The following is an 18037-nucleotide window of genomic DNA, read 5'->3' as shown; positions in this document are numbered from 1 at the left end:
GTGAGTGAGCGAGCGAGCGAGTGAGTGAGTGGGCAAGAAAGAAATTAGTGGGCGAGGGAAGGAGAGGCGGTTAGGGGAGATCCGGGAGGGGACTTCCTTCGGAACGTGTCTTTTTTTACTCCGAGTGTCCCCATCCTTGCCCTCGTCCTCATCCAGCGTCGTGTCTCAGCTTGCAGATGCCGACAGATGCGCCCCAAGACGTACTCAAGACCGAGGAGGACCCCCTCAAGGTACATCGACCTAGTTTGTTACTAAAAAGGTCGTTTTGTATAGAATTAAATATTGTGTGACTTCCTATTATTTCGCTCTCTCGTTAGTTTATTTAACCTTGACCACCATTACAAGTTATAAGGTATTTAATTGCCAGGAAAGAAAAAAACCCTTTCCTATAAATACACTGCTAAAAAATATTTGTAGAACAATGTACTGTTTACCAACCTTTTTTTGTGCCAGGAGACACTTTGTTCATACAAAATCTCGATGCACAATATCGTTTTTTAATACATTTTTGTTTGGGTTTTCTTAAAAAAAGCAAAACTAATACACATACCTGTCAACCTCCACGGCTCCATGCCCTTACAAAATGTCGTATTTTCCCTTACAAAATAATCTTACACCATTTTTTTTTTCAAACGTGTTTATTTATGTAGTTTAACATGTTATATTGTACATGTGTCTCGTTATATCATATATATTGTTAATTAACATTTTGTCGTGAGATACTGAGTTGCTCGACATGAATGAGGTTTATTATAAAAAAAGTTGAAAAATTAAGTAGCTTGGAGGTTCACTGTAGAAGGAAAAAAAACATGCAAATATAATTTATAATTTTCTTATTCAAATTATGAATTCATTTTCTGCATTAAATTATTGTTGGTAATATACTGATTAAAAGGATAACCACAAACCTGTCTTTTTTCATTTTCTCATTTTATATTTCCTTTTTTTCTTAACTTCTTCATACAACATAATCATTTATAATGCATCAAAGCAAGTGAGCTGTTTGAGAGCCGGCTCTCTTTAATGAGTTGAGGCAAAAAAGCCGGTTCTCTAAAAAGAGACGGACGTCCTTTCACTACATCAAACCGCTCGCTTTGTTTGTTGTTTGCAACGAAAAAAAAACATACCGAGAGAGAGGCTTCCGCGGCGAACTCGTTTGACTTAATTGATTTGCCATTTTCGTGATAGTCGGTGTATACCGGATGGTACCCATAATTGACAAATTTGTTTTTCCGTACAGATTTCCTTGTACGTCTTACACGTCTTAAAATGCATAAAAAACGTACTTTATACGGCAAAAACGTACAGGTTGACAGGTATGAATACATGAAACGAACATAAATTACCTGCTGTGTTTGGTCATGTTTTCTTTGTTTTGTTTTTTTCATAATTGAAATCAGCAAAAATATGCACAAGATATTTACTTTAATTCATCTCATTAATTCTTATTTCATCTGTGCAATCTTAAACAGCTACCTCAGACCAAATAGAGGTTATTAAACATATTTAGCTGTACTATCTCAATAGCAGATGTAGTGTATAAACAGAAATAAAGTAGTAATATGCTACCACTTACTGATATGGAAAATTGTTACGTTTACTCAGCTGAACACTAGAAGAAAGCAACGATACTGAACAATGGCGTACTTTTTGCCAAGATAAAATTGGTCAATTTCCTGCGGCACACTAGACAAGGTCTCACGGCACAAAGGTTTAAAAAGACCACTATAGTGAACGAGTGTGGATTATTCAACCAAACAAATGAAACCTCAAAATACTAAGTAATGTTTTTAAATGACAACGAGATGGTCTTTACAATATTTTTTAAAAGGCACCGTATGGAAATGGATGGACTTCAAACCCATGAGAAACCTGGAGATGTGTTTATGTAGCATGTAATTCCCATTTTTGCCACTAACCTAGTTTTTAAAGATTGTCACTGTTTCTGCTTTTCAAAAAGACATCTTTAGAACCATTTTAAAATGAGCCTGATTATTGATGTATACATTTTCAGATGATTACTTTCTTGAGGGTTGTATTCTTAGCGCAGTGGTTAGCAGATTTGCCTAAAAAACGAAAGGTCTCCATGTCAAGACCAGGTGGAAGCATATGTTGGCCTGGAGAGGGATGGGTGCCACCAGGTTGTACTTGCCCAAGATACACCACAGGAAACGGTGCCCCTGCGACCACAATCAAGTCAAGTCATGTTTATTTGTATAGCCCTTAATCACAAGGAGTCTCAAAGGGCTACACAGACCACCGATTATTGCAAACTACAGACTATCATTACACCATCCCATCATCTAGAACCTATATGAGGGCAAGGAAAAACTCAAAAACTTTAACATGAGGAAAATGAAGAAACCTTGAGAAGGGACCTCACATGAAGTAATCCCCCTTCTAGGATGACCAGGCTGCAACCGATGTTGCAATAACAAATAATACACAGATACTGTCAACATGAAATATGGGTCATTCATATGCTATAGAATAGAAGTGTGTCTTTATAAGGCACCTGAGAAAGGCATTGTGGGAGGTAGTTCAGCCAATAGCATATTTTTCTTTTCGGGATGCTGTGACTCAAACTAATAGTTGACCAGCATTTTATACAACTGAGGCAGGTAGGTTTCTACGAGACGTAACTCGTTATACACACTAAAACCGCAAAGTTTAAATTTGATAGGATTTTGCGCATGTGAAAGAATTTGTTGTTGATATTGTAAGAGCGTCGCGATGTCTGGAATCAAACAAAACAACACAGAGCGTTTTTACGTCATCAGGGCCTTGTTCTCCAAACATCGCCTGCCGTCCCCCGTCAGAGACCTGTTATCAAAATTCCCCAGCCAAAACATTCTGCATTTGGAACAGCGTGACCTGAAGCCCACTGAGTGAAAATCTTCATTGCACTCAATAAATGTAACTTGTATTCAATCGTATAAAATCCCTTATTGTCACAATCACCCGGATCGGGAACACCAGTGTTCAGGATTTGTCGCCAACAGCCAGGACAGCTGATTGGTGCACCCTGTACATTTAAATCCCCAGCTTCCGGTAACACTTTGTCTGATTGTACTCACGCTACCTGTTGCCTTCAGCTCAGTAAGCCCGTACCTCTGACTCTTTGCCTGCTCCCTGTTTTCTTCTGATTGATCTCCGTTGCCGACCCGTTTCTGTTATTGCCTACGACCTGCCTTGCCCGTCTGACTCCTGAACTCTTTTCCGAATACTACGACGCCCTTCTTCTCCAGCCCGGCCAACAACACTACGATTACGCCTGTCCGCGACCATTCCCGCCAAGCCTTCACCCGCCTGTCAAGTTCCGTCAATCCGCCATCCAACGGATCGAAGAATCCCACCTTGTCATTTCCTTCCTTTCAATAAAACCAAGAAACGAGCGCAAGTGATCTCAGTCTTCCTTTTGTCCTGTCTGACACTTATAGTCAAATGTATAAAATCCTTTAGTCCGTAAGGAGGATTGAGCTTTGAACAGCCACTCGGGTTACCAAAACAATTCCTTGCCAAACTTGTAAAATACGTTTCAGCACGATGCCATGACCTTGTCCAGCACGCCAACTGTGCGTCGGGGGAGCACGCCTCTACCCATCAAGCACCAGCTGAGGCGGGAGGAAGCCGTGCATGAAGAGGGCGACTGGTCGTCGGAAGCAGCCTGCGCCACCGGCATCTCCCCGCCAGTCAGCCACAGCCCCGCCCCGGCCGACATCAGGCCGGACGGGCCCCTGAGGATAGCCTTGCTCGGGCAGAACGGCGTTGGAAAGTCGTCCCTGGCCTGGGCCTTGGCGGGGGACACCGACTGGACGGCGTCTGTGGATTCTGACGGTTTGTTTTTTTAAAGCTGGTTGGGCGGGGGAGTGCTTTTGTGCTCCTCAGGGGTTAACCTGCACTCTGGCGGTCTTCAGGGGACGGACACGTGACCACCGTCACCGTTGATGATGAGGAGAGCACCATCCTTGTCTATGACAACTGGAGACATGTAAGACAAACACACTCTTTGTTCTCATACATACTTATCAGTGACGTCCAGTCATGGGAGGCAGGTGAGGCACAGCCTCACTTGTCATCTTGGAAATATGAAATTAAAAATATTTTAAATGGTTATATTAGTTTAGGGGAGGCAGGGGACCTAAGTGGCTAGCTCGTCCTAGGTACAGTTCTGAGGTCATGGCTTCAAATCCAGCTACCACAGCTTCCAGTGTGGAGTTTTGCATGTTCTCCCCATGCTTGCTTGGGTTTCCCCCACGTGGTCCCACGACCTCGGAGAAGAGCGTCCCGAGGTCTGAATAAATAACAGCAAAGCGCTTATCAAAACAACTTCTCCAAACAATGCATGCCGTAATGCGTCAGAGTTCTGTTATCAAAATTCCCCAGCCAAAACATTCTGAATTTGGATCAGCGTGACCTGTCATTGAATTTCAGCCTACCCGGTGAAAATCATCATTGCACTCAATAAATGTAACCTGTATTCAATCGTATAAAATCCCCCATAGTAAAATGTATAAAATCCTTCAGTAGGTACCGTATTTTCCGCACTTTAAGGCTCACCGGGTTATAGGGCGCACCACCAAAAAATAATTTTTGCTCCTATATTTTCCGAACATAAGGCGCACCGGATTATAAGGCGCTACAATGGGAACGTCGACAAAACAGTCAGATAGTTCAGTCAAACTTATTACCCCCTTAACATTCCGAACACTTGCAAAGAAGCAAATACGTGTCTCAGACATGTACGGAAACAGTGTCTGTATGATGTCACCAATCGCTCAAATGCATCGTTCCAAATATCATTCGGAAGGTTAAAGTCTTGGGATTCAAGAAATGCCAAACATTTCTTAGTTTCCATTTTATTTTTTGCTGGCAACTGTGTGGACAGCAAAGTAAGAATTTTATTGTGCAGGGAAACGGGGTTCTTTATTGTGCATATGACAATAAACACTTTGAATTGAATTGAGTTTAAAAATAGACTCATCACAGAAACATCAAGATCGTTCTAAAACAAGATACCGGGAAAATTTAAAGCCGCATAGCTCACCTAAGTTCTCTTGCAGCCATCACGTTCAATAATGATACGTAACCATGGTCTTCTTACAACCGTGAGTGTAGTAAATCCAGGAGAGTAAAATATTTACAAATACAGAATAGTAAAGAATGTTTTCTCTACGCCGTAGTGCAACCCAACGTGTGATTCACATTCATCTTTTTCGGCTAATTGCAGGCTTTGTTTCGCGCCTTTAGCCTATGCGAGCCTGTAAATGATAAAAAGGATCCGCCCCCTTTTCCTCCGAATAACTTTAGCCAATAGTGACTGATTCAAATGATGATTGACACATTGGTTAGGAAATGAAACGCCGGTATATAAATCCCAGCATACATCGCGGACTACTTTGCCTTCGAGGGAAAATCTAGTCAGCGGCTGGTTGCCTTCGTTGCAAGACTTTGCGACTTAATATTGATCCATATATAAGGCGCACTGTATTATAAGGCGCATGGTCAGCTTTTGAAAAAAATAAAGGCTTTTAGGTGCGCCTTATCGTGCGGAAAATTCGGTACTCATTTATATATAGATTCATTTCTACATATGGCAAGGTCTGTCCTCTATACTTCTGCAGGGATCAAAACAATGAGCGCATCGTGACAAGCCGGCAGGCTCATTATGTTTGTTTTGCAGAATCTCCTTTCCCCCTGACACGACTCAGGTGTGTGCGAGTGTGTGTTTGTGGGCTGCCCACAGATGTGCCAATGATTGCATAAAGGTGTCGAATTCCCGTGGGAGGACTGCACAACCAACACCAATCATGATGTTGTGTGTTTCTATAATGGGATGCATCCATCTTGCCCCGTTTGTGTGTTTGTTGTCAGGACCTGTCGGCTCTGCGCTGCGAAGTGTGCGTTCTTGTCTTCTCGGTCACCGACCGGCGCAGTTTCCACCGCACGGCACAACTGCGCCTCCTCCTGCGAGAGATGCAGCCGCAGACGCCCATCATCCTGGTCGGTAATAAAAGCGACCTGGTCCGTTCCCGCGAGGTCACTTCTCAAGGTCAGTGCATCGCCCGGTGTAAAAGTATTGCTGCTGGTAATGTGGATGGTGGAAAGGGGAGGCGAAGTGGGCTGTCTCACTTTTGGGCAAGACTAACAAATGTGACTAAAAATAAAAGGAGTTCCTGTGCAGCAGTCTGTTATGATAGAATAGAATAGAATAGAATAGAGGGGCAGCACGGCGACGCAGTGGTTAGCGCTTGTGCGGCACAGTTCATGTCATGGGAACCTGTCGTGGGTTCAAATCCAGCTCCAGACTTCCTGTGCAGAGTTTGTATGTTCTCCCCGTGCTTGCGTGGGTTTCCTCCGGGCACTCCGGTTTCCTCCCACATTCCAAAATCATGCATTTCAGGTGAATTGGCCGGTCCAAATTGTACCTAGGTGTGAATGAGCGAATGAGTTGTCTGTCCCTGTGTGCCCTGCGATTGGCTGGCAACCAGTTGAGGGTGTCCCCTGCCCATTGCCCGGAGATGGGCTCCAGCCCCCCCGCGACCCTAATGAGGATAAGCGGTACGGCCAATGAGATGAGATGAGAATAGAATAGAATAGAATAGAATAGAATAGAATAGAATAGAATACAGTGGGACCTCGCTACTTCGCGGTTCAACGTTCGCGGGTTCAGAGCTTCGCGGGTCTAAAAAATAATTATAATAAAATAAAATAATTTTTAAAAAAATGATGATTATTATTTTATTTTTTTTAAGCATTTTTGAAGGGGCGTCGCTACTTCGTGGTTCCACGTTTGCGGGTTCAGAGCTTCGCAGGTCTAAAAAATAATAATAATAAAATAAAATAATTTTAAAAAAGAATAATAATAAAATAAAATATATTTTTTAAGCATTTTTGAAGGGGCGTCGCTACTTCGTGGTTCCACGTTCGCGGGTTCAGAGCTTCGCAGGTCTAAAAATAATAATAATAAAATAAAATAATTTTAAGAAAATTAAATACTATACATATTTTTTTTTAAGCATTTTGGAAGGGGCGTCGCTACTTCGCGGATTTTCACTTTTCGCGGTTGGTTTTGGTCCCCATCAACCGCAATAACAGAGGGATTACTGTAGAATAGAATAGAATAGAATAGAATAGAATAGAATAGAATAGAATAGAATAGAATAGAATAGAATAGAATAGAATAGAATAGAATAGAATGGAATAGGTCTTTCTTGTCATATATGCTCATTGGGCCATTCCTCACAACCTTAAAGCAGCCTGTGATAATCGAGTAGAGTAGAGTAGAGTAGAGTAGAGTAGAGTAGAGTAGAGTAGAGTAGAGTAGAGTAGAGTAGAGTAGAGTAGAGTAGAGTAGAGTAGTATTTATTGCCATTGATGCTCGATGGGACATGCAACCTTGGGCCATTCTTCACAACCTTCAATCTGTGATTATGGAATATTCTTCTATTCTATTCTATTCTATTCTATTCTATTCTATTCTATTCTATTCTATTCTATTCTATTCTATTCTATTCTATTCTATTCTATTCTATATACAAACTAACCATTACATTGTCATGTTTAACATATATTATTTGTATTGGAAATGTTTTTGGGTCAATTGTGATATTTAGCGGTCAAAGCAATTAGTCAGCTGATTTCAAATTATAATGAATGTTTTTTTTGTTTTTTTGTTTTTTTACTGTTCTTGCTCATATCTGCTTCCCTGGGAAAAATATGAAATTTTTGTTTTTAAAATGTTTGTAATGGCATAAAAGATTTTGGGAAGAGGGTGTGCCCACAAATGGAATCGTTTAACATCTTCTTTTTTTTATTATTGTTGTACAACTTAAAGGGAAACTGTGCAATATTTAACCACCAGGTATTGCTGTATCATGTAGTGCAAAGAAAAAGAGTGCTGAAAGGCATAAGGAAGAATACAAAATACAGAGACTCAAAGTGACCAAACAATAAAAAAAAAAAATTGTCGTTTTTTGCACAGCCTTTTGTGAGGTATTTGTATTTTGGGGGTTACCTGTAGCAGCAAGATGGCAGACAATCATATCAGATCTCTCTCGGTGAGCCTCATCTTATATAAAATTAAGATTTATAGCCCTACGAGTATTTGAAAAAAATGCATGTTTATAATATTTTATGTATTTTTGCTTATCATTCAAATCAAAATATTTATTTTCCTCTAGGGGGCGCTAAATAATACACACTGTCTTTCTAAACACAATGTGATAATGATTTACCTGTACTGTAACAAATGTTTGGAATCCAATCAACCACTAAAAAAAGTGTGCAGTTGTTCGTTTTTTGTTTTATCTTATTCTGAGATAAAATAAATGAAAAAAAAAAGTTAAAAAGGTCAAGTGTGATTTTAATTACACGAAAAGCAGTTTTTAAGAAGGTGTAACACTAAATAATCTTAAATTATATCATATTTATTTGTTTGAAAAACCCCAAATGAGCAACAATGAACGAGACAATAGCATAAAGGGCAAACAATTGTTTGAACCTTAATCAATACTTAATTTCCTTAAATAAAACATAATGGTTTACATATGTTGAGGAAAAACTAACCTGAGCTTGGACGTTCACAGTAGAAGGAAAAAATTCATGCAAATATAATTAAGTAGAATTTTCTTATTCAAATTATTAATTCATTTTCTGCATTAAATTATTGTTGGTAATATACTGATTGAAGGGATAACCACAAACCTGTTTTTATTCATTTTCTCATTTTATACTTTACAACATAATAATTTGTAATATAATGCATCAAAGCAAGTGAGCCGTTTGAGAGCCGGCTCTCTTTAATGAGTTGAGCCGAAAAAGCCGATTCTCTAAAAAAAGACGGACTTCCTTTCACTGCACAACTACCCCGGAATGATGCATGATGGGAAATCCCCAGGCGGCAGACGCATGCGCACAGTAGCATCAAACCGCTCTCTTCATTTGCAACAAAAAAACGATACCGAGATAGAGGCTACCGCGGTGAACTCGTTTGACTAGATTGATTTGCCGTTTCGTGATCGTCGGTGTATACCGGATGGTACCCATATTTGACAAATTTGCGTTTTTCCATACAGTTTTCCTTGTACGTCGTACACGTCTTTAAATACATAATAAACGTACTTTGTACGGCAAAAACGAACAGGTTGACAGGTATGAATATTCGAGCGCTATATGACACTGTTGTCCAATGCAAGCGAAACCCAGTGCCACAGAGCACAGCGTAGAAGCAAGATCCCAGGCAAGCATGGCGGCTAACTCTAGGTAGGGATTCCACTGTATAATAGAAATGCACATTTTCAACCCGTGATTTGTTTTTTCTAAAAATTAACGCTGGCATAATAGTTCATGCATTTTTTTGCCTAGCAATCAAATCAAGGTTTTTTTTTTACTGAATTGAAGTGTTTTTATACCACTGGGAGGCACTAAATATTACACACCGTCCCTTTAAAAATGACTGAATTTGTGCATCCCCCTCAGAGGCAGCTTCAAGCGCCACCCTCTTCAACTGCCACTACCTGGAGATTTCAGCCTCCCTGGATCACGGGACCCCGGAGCTCCTTGAGAGCGTTGTGCGTCTGGCGCGGGGCCAGCCACTGTGGCCCCCAGGAGCCGGCCCGGAGGACATGAGTCTCGGGGGACCGCGGGAGAGCATCACCACCCGCGCCAAGCGTTTCCTGTCCAGTTTGGTTCCCCGCTACCAACGTGAACGAGGTGACGCCGGACGATTCTTGCGGCAGAAATCGCGCTCCTGCCATGATCTGGGGGCTCTGTGATTGCTCAGGGCAGGTTATCACAGTGAAACCGCTTGAAGTTGATGTCATAAGTCTGCACACCTCTGTTCAAATGACAAGTTTTTGTGAATTCACGTTCACAAATCCCTTAACCACACGGGTCGTCGGGCTACCACTTCATGTGGCGTGTCTTGGGCAAGTACAGCCTGGAGGCACCCTTCCCTCTCCAGGCCCTTTTTTGGGGTGGGGGTTTGCTCCCTCACATGAAAAAGTACTGGCATCCACGGTTTCCAGTAGCAGGAGAAGCCTCCTGATCTGACTCAGATACAGCACCTCCGTCATCTAGTCGCTGTTGTTTTTTTTCTCACGAACCCAAAAATATATTCTCTAATGTAATGTTCACTTACCGGCCACTTTATTAGGTACACCTGTCCAACTACTCGTTCACAGCCACATGGCGACAACTCAGTGCATTTAAGCATTTAGACATGGTCAAGACCAATGTTCCCTCTAATTTTCCACGGGTCTGAGCGTTCATACAAAGTCAGTGAGCAGCGCTTGAAACAACAGTGAGCAACCATAATCCCAAGTGTGGCAAGATAATTAACATTTTGCTGAGTTTCTGGCAATGCAAAATTATTTTTCTCTTTTAAATGAATTGACTCATGTACTATTGCAAAGGTTGTACGGCCTACAACGGCCTGTTTGTTCTTACAATTCTTTCACAAGATATCCATTTCTTTTTATTTCCTGATATATTTTGTCGCATAATATTAACATTTTTGGGGGCTTATTTAGTCGGTTGTAAGATACAGAACTGTACTTAATCACATTTTTTAGTGGAAGTACAATGTTGGCAACACGATTCACTTGATATAATTGGAAATTATTTGAATGCAACACAAACTTTTTATTATTTTTTTTGGTGTTTTTTTCTACTTTTTTTTTTAAATTCCTTTAAAAAAAATCTCATTGTGTTTATTTTTTCTGAGCTGTTACTTTTTTCTTGTTGTTCTCTATTTGCTTTTTTCCTACATTTCTTTTCTTTTTTTCTGGCTTTTTTCTAAATTTTTCCTTCTTTTTTTCTCTTTTTTTTCTTTTTTCTCAGCTTTTCACTACTTTTTCATTTTGGTATTTTTTTTCTTTTTGGTTCTATTCCCCCCTTCCTTTAAGTCATTTTGTGCATAATTTTACTTAATATTTGGTCATGTTGGGATTAAAGAAGCAAAAACAACCTGAAGAGCCGTTTAGGACCTTTTTAGTGAGCCAAGCCGAAGAAGCCGGTTCTCGACATACTATACTAACTTTACTCAACTTCGTTCGACTTCAAACTACCGCATTTAGGACACAATGTCAGGGGAACCCGTGTATTTTTACCTTCATGCACTGTTACTTTGACTTAAGTCGCTTCTTAATAAGTAATTTTGAGCCCTCAATTTTATGCGATGGCTAGATGTTCTTGTGCGCCAAGAATGTGAGAGCAGTGCGCAATTGCGCACGCGCGCAGCTTAGAGGGAACACTGGTCAAGACCATCCCCAACAGTTTAAAGCGAGCATCAGTATGGGAAAGAAAGGTGATTTGAGTGACTTCGATTGTGGCATGGTTGTTGGTGCCAGAAATGCTGGTCTGAGTATCTCAGTAAATGTTGATCTACTGGGATGTTCATGCACAACCATCTCTAGGGTTTACAGAGAATGCTCTGAAAGAGAAAACAATATCCAGTGAGCAGCAGTTCTGTGGTTAAATGTCTTGTGGATGCTAGAGGTCAGAGGAGAATGGCTAGACTGGTTGGAGCTGATAGAAAGGCAACAATGCCTCAAATAACTACCTGTTACAACCAAGGTAGGCAGAAGAGCATCTCTGAATGCACAGAACGTCAAACTTTGAGGCAGATGGGCTACAGCAGCAGAAATTGACGCCGGGTGCCACTCCTTTCAGCTAAGAACAGGAAACTAAGGCTACAATTTGTACAAGCTCATCGAAATTGGACATAGATTGGAAAAATGTTGCCTGGTCTGATGAGTCTCAATTTCAGCTGCGACATTGGTAGGGTCAGAATTTGGCGTCAACAACATGAATGCGTGGATCCATCCTGCCATGTATCAAAGGTTCAGGCTGGTGGTGGTGGTATAATGGTGTGGGGAATATTTTCTTGGCACTCTTTGGGCCGCTTGGTACCAATTGAGCATTGATGGAATGCCACAGCCTACCTGAGTATTGTTGCTGATCATGTCCATCCCTTTATGACCACAATGTACCCAACCTCTGATGGCTACTTTCAGCAGGATAAAGGGGCATTTCATAAAGCTGGAACCATCTAAGGAAATTGCTTTGATATCCTGGTACTCGACAGTCTCCAGATCTCAATCCAATAGAGCATCTTTGGGATGAGGTGGAACTCAAAATTCGCATCATGGATGTGTGTGCGACAAATCTGTGCCAACTGTGTAATGCCATCATGTTAATATGGACCAAACTCGCTTAGGAATGCTTCCAGCACCTTGTTGAATCTATGCCACGAAGAATTGAGGCAGTTCTGAAGGCAGAAAGGGGTGCAACCCGTTTCTGGCATGGTGTACCTAATAAAGAGGCCGGTGAGTGTATATTCTCTATGTAATTAATGATATAGGCTGTGAATAATTACTTTTTCTTGGTAACGAGAAATATAATTGAACAAGATGAAATATATTTTGACTATGTTATCTACTTGTTTTGAAAATTACTAATTTAATTCACTTTTAAACTTCATCTCGAGTTTATGAGGAGCACCTTGTTTTACTTCTCTAATCAATTGTTTATTTAACGGACTGTTTTTTTTTCAGCGTGTCCTATTGGTGAAGAAAAAAAAGAACTTCACTCATTTAAAAAAACTATTGATTTCAATGAAAAGCAAAAATACATTTATATGATGAACCTGCATTTCTTAAAATACAGTTTTTACCTCGGTCCTCAACCATAATGCGTTCCTGGTTGTTGGTTGAGTAACGATTTGGTTGAGTACCGAAAAAAAAATTCCCATAGGAAACAATGCTAATTATTTTAATCCGTTCCACCCGTAAAAAATACCTAAAATATTAGGAAAAGGTGTATCTTAGCAACATTTAAGCGTGTACATAATAAGTAATAAACGTAAAAAAGAAGAAATATAAACTATTTTGTATCGGTTACATAACTTTGAACAATGGTATGATGGCATACAGGAATGGGTGTGGGAAGGTTACTGCTTAGCCTCCCCCTTCTCCTTTAATAAGAAACCTGACCATTGTCAAATGCTTTTTCCTCTTTTGCACTATTTTTCTTAAGTGCGACCGTCACTGTTTTCCTCTTATCCTTCCCCCCATTGCCGTTGTTCTTGGCACCCATGTTCAAAAGCAACGTAAAATCAAAATAACTTTGAAAATGACGTACCCCGTCACTCATTGACTTTTGTCTGAAAATATATGATGTGGCTCTCTCAGTTTCTTTTTAAAACATTTTTTCTTTTATGGCTCTTTGGGTCAAAAAGGTTCCTGACCCCTGCACTACACAATAAATCAACATCTAGAGGTCAAATATTGCACAATGTCCGTTTAAGCTGCAAATAAAAAAAAATGCACAGTGTGCACACCCTATTGTAGTTTATTTTTAAATACACCCAAAAAACATGTTTTTCAGTAAGTCAGATAAAGTTTAAAAAAAAGTAAAACAGAATAGCAATAATAACAACGGATGGGTGAGTACCGATACCAGGTATTGATGCTGATACCAGCCTAATACAGGGCTCACCCAGGAAGTTGATACCAGTATTAGCTAATCTTTAAGTCATTTTATAGTTACAAAGGACAAATTCCCCAAAATATATTATCGTAATTATTAACATGCACTGTATTATTATTATCTTACATTATGTATGAGTCATTTTTGGGGCTGCAAAATGGAATAGGAAACTGATACCGGTACTGAGTTGAATATCTTTATCAATCTGAAAAAAATAGCTTTTTTGTTGACTAAATTAAAAAAAAAGTACTATTTGTCTAAGTGTCAACACCATTTTATAAAAAAAAAAGTACTGCTTGTGAGTTTAAAAACAAATGCGCAAAATATTTTAGCGCATTCTAATTGTGTTTTACGTATCATAAAAACTTTATATAGCGTGTCGACTTTTTTATAGCTGGGAGTGTACGATATAACCAAAAAACATTAAGAATTTGTACCTTGCTTTTGCGGTTATATATCAGTTGGGGTTATAATAAAACACACATTTAAAATGCACACATTATTTGTGTTCAGTAAATAGGAAAACGATTTGGATATTGGCAAGAGCTACTGTAACCGTTTGAGAAGCTGTATGATCTATGATACTGTAACTAACTTAAGGCAATATGTATTGCTTAAGCTCCTTTTGAAAGAGCTTGTTTACTTGAAAAAGGAAGATAAAAGACTGTTGAGAAGAATTGAGCTGTGCGCTTCATGGAATGTGTCCTGTTTACCCATTTTGTAGTTTTTTTCTGTAAATAAGCTGCTGTGGTGACACCTAATCGCAAAATAAAAATCTCTCTTTTTTTGTCTAATAGTTTACCTCATTCATCTCAATGACAACAAGGGGAGGCAGTGCAGCAATACTGTTGACTGTGAAACAAAAAAGTCATCCGAGAGGAGGGATAGCACGCTGATGATTCATTTACTCTCCTTTTGGTGTCCTTGGTGACGGCGGGGGAAACCACTGAATAGTAAGCGAAGGAATCAAATTGAGAACGAGGCCAAAGCGCGCGTCGTTGCACGCGGAGGCGGTGTTGCTAGGTAACAGTCGTCAAGGAGACGCGCGGCCATCATAACACACTTGGCGGCGGTGATGTCACGCGGCTCTTTGCCTCCTCTGCTCTTTTTCTATGCGCTTTTATATATATATATATATATATATATATATATATATATATATGAAAATAACAAATGAAAAAAAAAAAAAAATTCTTCATCCTCATCTTTTTTCTCCTTGGCGCTTCCCCAACACCTCCACCACCCACACGTGCGTCAGGATAGGCCACTGAACGTTTGATCTCAGTAAAGTGATGTGGAGCTGTTATAGATTAGGATGCAAAAATATGTGAAGGTATTATATTTTACTAAAGCGTCATGGTTTTTGCGCTGACTCATTCCCTTGGCTGCAAACTACTCGGAAGGGACTAAAACGAGCGTTTGGTGCTGTGGACAACGGGTTCACTCTTGTGGTTCAGATGGTGCACTACAACTCCAGCTCACTAGACTCATAAGACTAGCTTTTTCCAGACACAATATAAAGCAGGGGCAGCATGGCTGCGCAGTGGTTAGCGTGTGTGCGGCACAGTTCTGAGGTCCTGGGATCGAACCTCCTGTGTGGAGTTTGCATGTTCTCCCCATGCTTGCGTGTTCTCCCACATTACGAAAACATGCATGTTAGGTTAATTGGCCTGTCCAAATTGTCTCGAGGTGTGCATGAGCGATCAAATCGTCTGTCCTTGTGTGCCCTGCGACTGGCTGGCAACCAGTTCAGGGTGTCCCCTGCCCACTGGATGGCTGGGATGGGCTCCAGCACCCTCACGACCCTCTTGAGGATAAGGGATGCAGATAATGGATGGATGGATGGAATATAAAGCAGGGCGTTTTAGTTTCAAAGTTTTGGAGAAGCTGGGCAGTCGGAAGATCTCCAGCTTTGTAGGGCGCTATTTTCGTTCAAGTTTCCTGCAACCTTGTTTGAGGGACCTGGTTTCTTCAGTAGACCAAGGTGTATGCTTCTTAGGTAGAATCAAGAACATTAACCAAAGCAGTCTTAAAGACGTTTGTGAGTCAAGAGACCCAATGTACAAAGAGAAGAGTGCAGTTACCGTAGGTAATAGTTCTTTTAAAGCTAATGCCGTTGCAGGGCAGATATTGCGACAACTAAAGCCTAAATTTTCCTTATCAAGGTAAACATCAAACAGCACCTCACACTTAACAAGATATTGATCGGAGATGGCATTAGGATACGGTAAGACTGTAACATTTGAGGCTACTACACCCCGGGTCAGAGCATGATCTAGAGTACTCCCATCAACTATTTGATTAAAACAATATGTATCAATCAGCGCAAAAGCAATCGCAAGTGAATTTAATGGGGAGTTTACGTGAACATTAAAATCACCAATAATTACAACATAGTCCGCATAAGTTACTAAGTGTGTTAACAGTTAAGTCATGTTTATTTGTATAGGCCTTACAGAGTCTCAAATGGCTGCACAGATCAAAGACTATTTTAAACTACAGACTATTATGACACCATCCCCTTATCTAAAACCTACATGAGGGCAAATAATACACATATTATCAACATAAAATATAGGTTATTCATAAGCAATAGAGTAGAAGTGTGTTTTAAGCTTAGATTTAAACATTTCCACTGAGGTTGCAGATCGAATCTCAAAGGAAAGAGCATTCCAAAGCATCGGGGCCCGGATGGAGAACGCTCTCGAACTTGCGGATCTCTTCTTTGCTCTTGGGATCACTAGTAGACCAGCGTTTTCAGAGCGAAGGCTTCGGACCGGAACACAGGGGGAAATTAAATCTGAAAGATATGAGGGAGCAAGTCCATGCATGATTTTGTATAATACCAAGAGAACCTTAAATCCACATTTTAAGCTAACAGGGAGTCAATGCAGGTTAGCTAAAATCGGGGTAATGTGATTAAACTTTCTTGTCTTAGTTAAAAGTCTAGCTGAAGGCTCTTGATTTTGGACTTCGGGGGACCGAAGGCACCCCAAGGCAACACAAGTTTATGAAAATATAATAAGAATTGTTTTTAACAAAATGTTCCTAAGCTCTAAGCAAAAACAAAGAGTATTAATATACAGTAAAACTCGACCTCGTGGATTTCAAGAGGGCATTTGACTGAGTATGACGAGCCGCCTTGTGGGCCACAGTGTGCAAGTACAACATGGGGCAGAAACTAGTTCAGACCATTCAACAGCTGTATGCCATTGCCAACAGTGATGTTCTTACCAATGGTATTCTCTCTCAGACTTTATTCAACATCTTCCTGGAGAGGATCATGACCAAAGCCCTGAAACAACATGAAGGTATAGTCAGCATTGGAGAACATAACGTCACTCTGTTTTGCTGATATTGCCAGACTGGCAGGAGAACAGGAACTGGGATATGTGGTCAGTCACCTGGACGAAGCTTCAACCCAGTAATGGATGGAAATCAGTGCAGAAAACTCAAGTATAACCAACAACCCCAAAGGTATCACCACAAACATCACTATCGACAACCAGGAGCTTGAACCTGTCACTAAACTGAAATACCTTGGAGATGTCATATCAGAAGAGGGGTCAGAAACAGAAATCATGACCAGGTTAGCTCAAACCAAAGCTGCACTTGTAAGACTTAAACTATCGGGAAAGACAAAAACATTGCAGTGAAATAAAAAATCAGACTCTTCTAAGCGTTGGTTACTTCCATCTTTCTCTACGCTTGCAAAACATGGACTCTCACAGAAAGCTGGAAAGGAAAATCCAGTCCATGGAGCTGCAATACGACAGGAAACTTCTAGGCATCAGCTACATAGCCAAACAGTGCTCAATATAATCAGACCGCACATTGGACCCTAACAAGAACTCTTGTCGACTGCAGACGAGAACTGCAGGTGTATGGCCACATCACAAGATCATTTGGACTAATCAGTGTTGTTCTCCAGGGTACAGTCCAGCGATGCTGGTGAGGAAGACAGAAAAAGAGCAGCCTGTCAGCATCAAACATCAAAACAGGGGAGTCTGGACTGAGACATCTTCAGACGACAGCAAACAGCCTCCCCGAAATAGATTGCTTTAGGCTGGCTGGGGAACGCCTCATGATCCGGTTGGACAAGCTTGACCAAGTGGCTGGGGATGGAGGTCTGGGCTTCCAGGCTCAAGCTGCTGCCCCCACATCCTGATCCCTGATAAGTGGTAGATAATGGATGTAATTCAAAAAGGTAAATTTTCTGGCTAACTCTTTTTCCGAAACACCAGTAACTAATTTACCACGTTTAGAACAGCCAGATATAGAATACAAACTACAGAGCAAATAAGCACTGAAAACTGAAAGAGGTCCAAACATATAGCTATTAGAAATTTAGTTCTCAAAACAAACCTAAACATTCCATTTCTATTGACTCGTTCCATACACTAAATCCTGATGTAATATAAATTATAGTTTTTAACAATGGTAAAATTTCACATGAATCCAGTCTTTGTAGTTCCTGGAAACGATCTCATATAACCAAATGGTGTTATGTGAGCATCATTTTTGTTCTGTGACAGAAGAACAGACA

General features: G+C 40.5%; 1 protein-coding gene across 1 annotated transcript; it reads left to right on the top strand.

The window, feature by feature from the left end:
• The first annotated feature begins 124 nt into the window (after positions 1 to 124).
• LOC148355558 (GTP-binding protein REM 2-like) lies at positions 125 to 14285 on the top strand. Its single transcript, XM_088350255.1, has 5 exons — positions 125 to 230; positions 3543 to 3837; positions 3918 to 3991; positions 5875 to 6052; positions 9481 to 14285. The coding sequence occupies exons 1-5, from the start codon at positions 177 to 179 to the stop codon at positions 9774 to 9776; spliced, it is 897 nt and encodes a 298-aa protein (XP_088206381.1). The 5' UTR covers positions 125 to 176; the 3' UTR covers positions 9777 to 14285.
• Positions 14286 to 18037: the final 3752 nt, after the last annotated feature.

Source organism: Urocampus carinirostris, chromosome 12 (assembly GCF_059441175.1).
Source record: "Urocampus carinirostris isolate Australia breed hairy pipefish chromosome 12, RoL_Ucar_1.0, whole genome shotgun sequence".
Taxonomy (NCBI): Eukaryota; Metazoa; Chordata; class Actinopteri; order Syngnathiformes; family Syngnathidae; genus Urocampus; species Urocampus carinirostris.
Note: the sequence above shows the minus strand (reverse complement) of the source record. Positions and strands in the feature narration are given on the sequence as shown.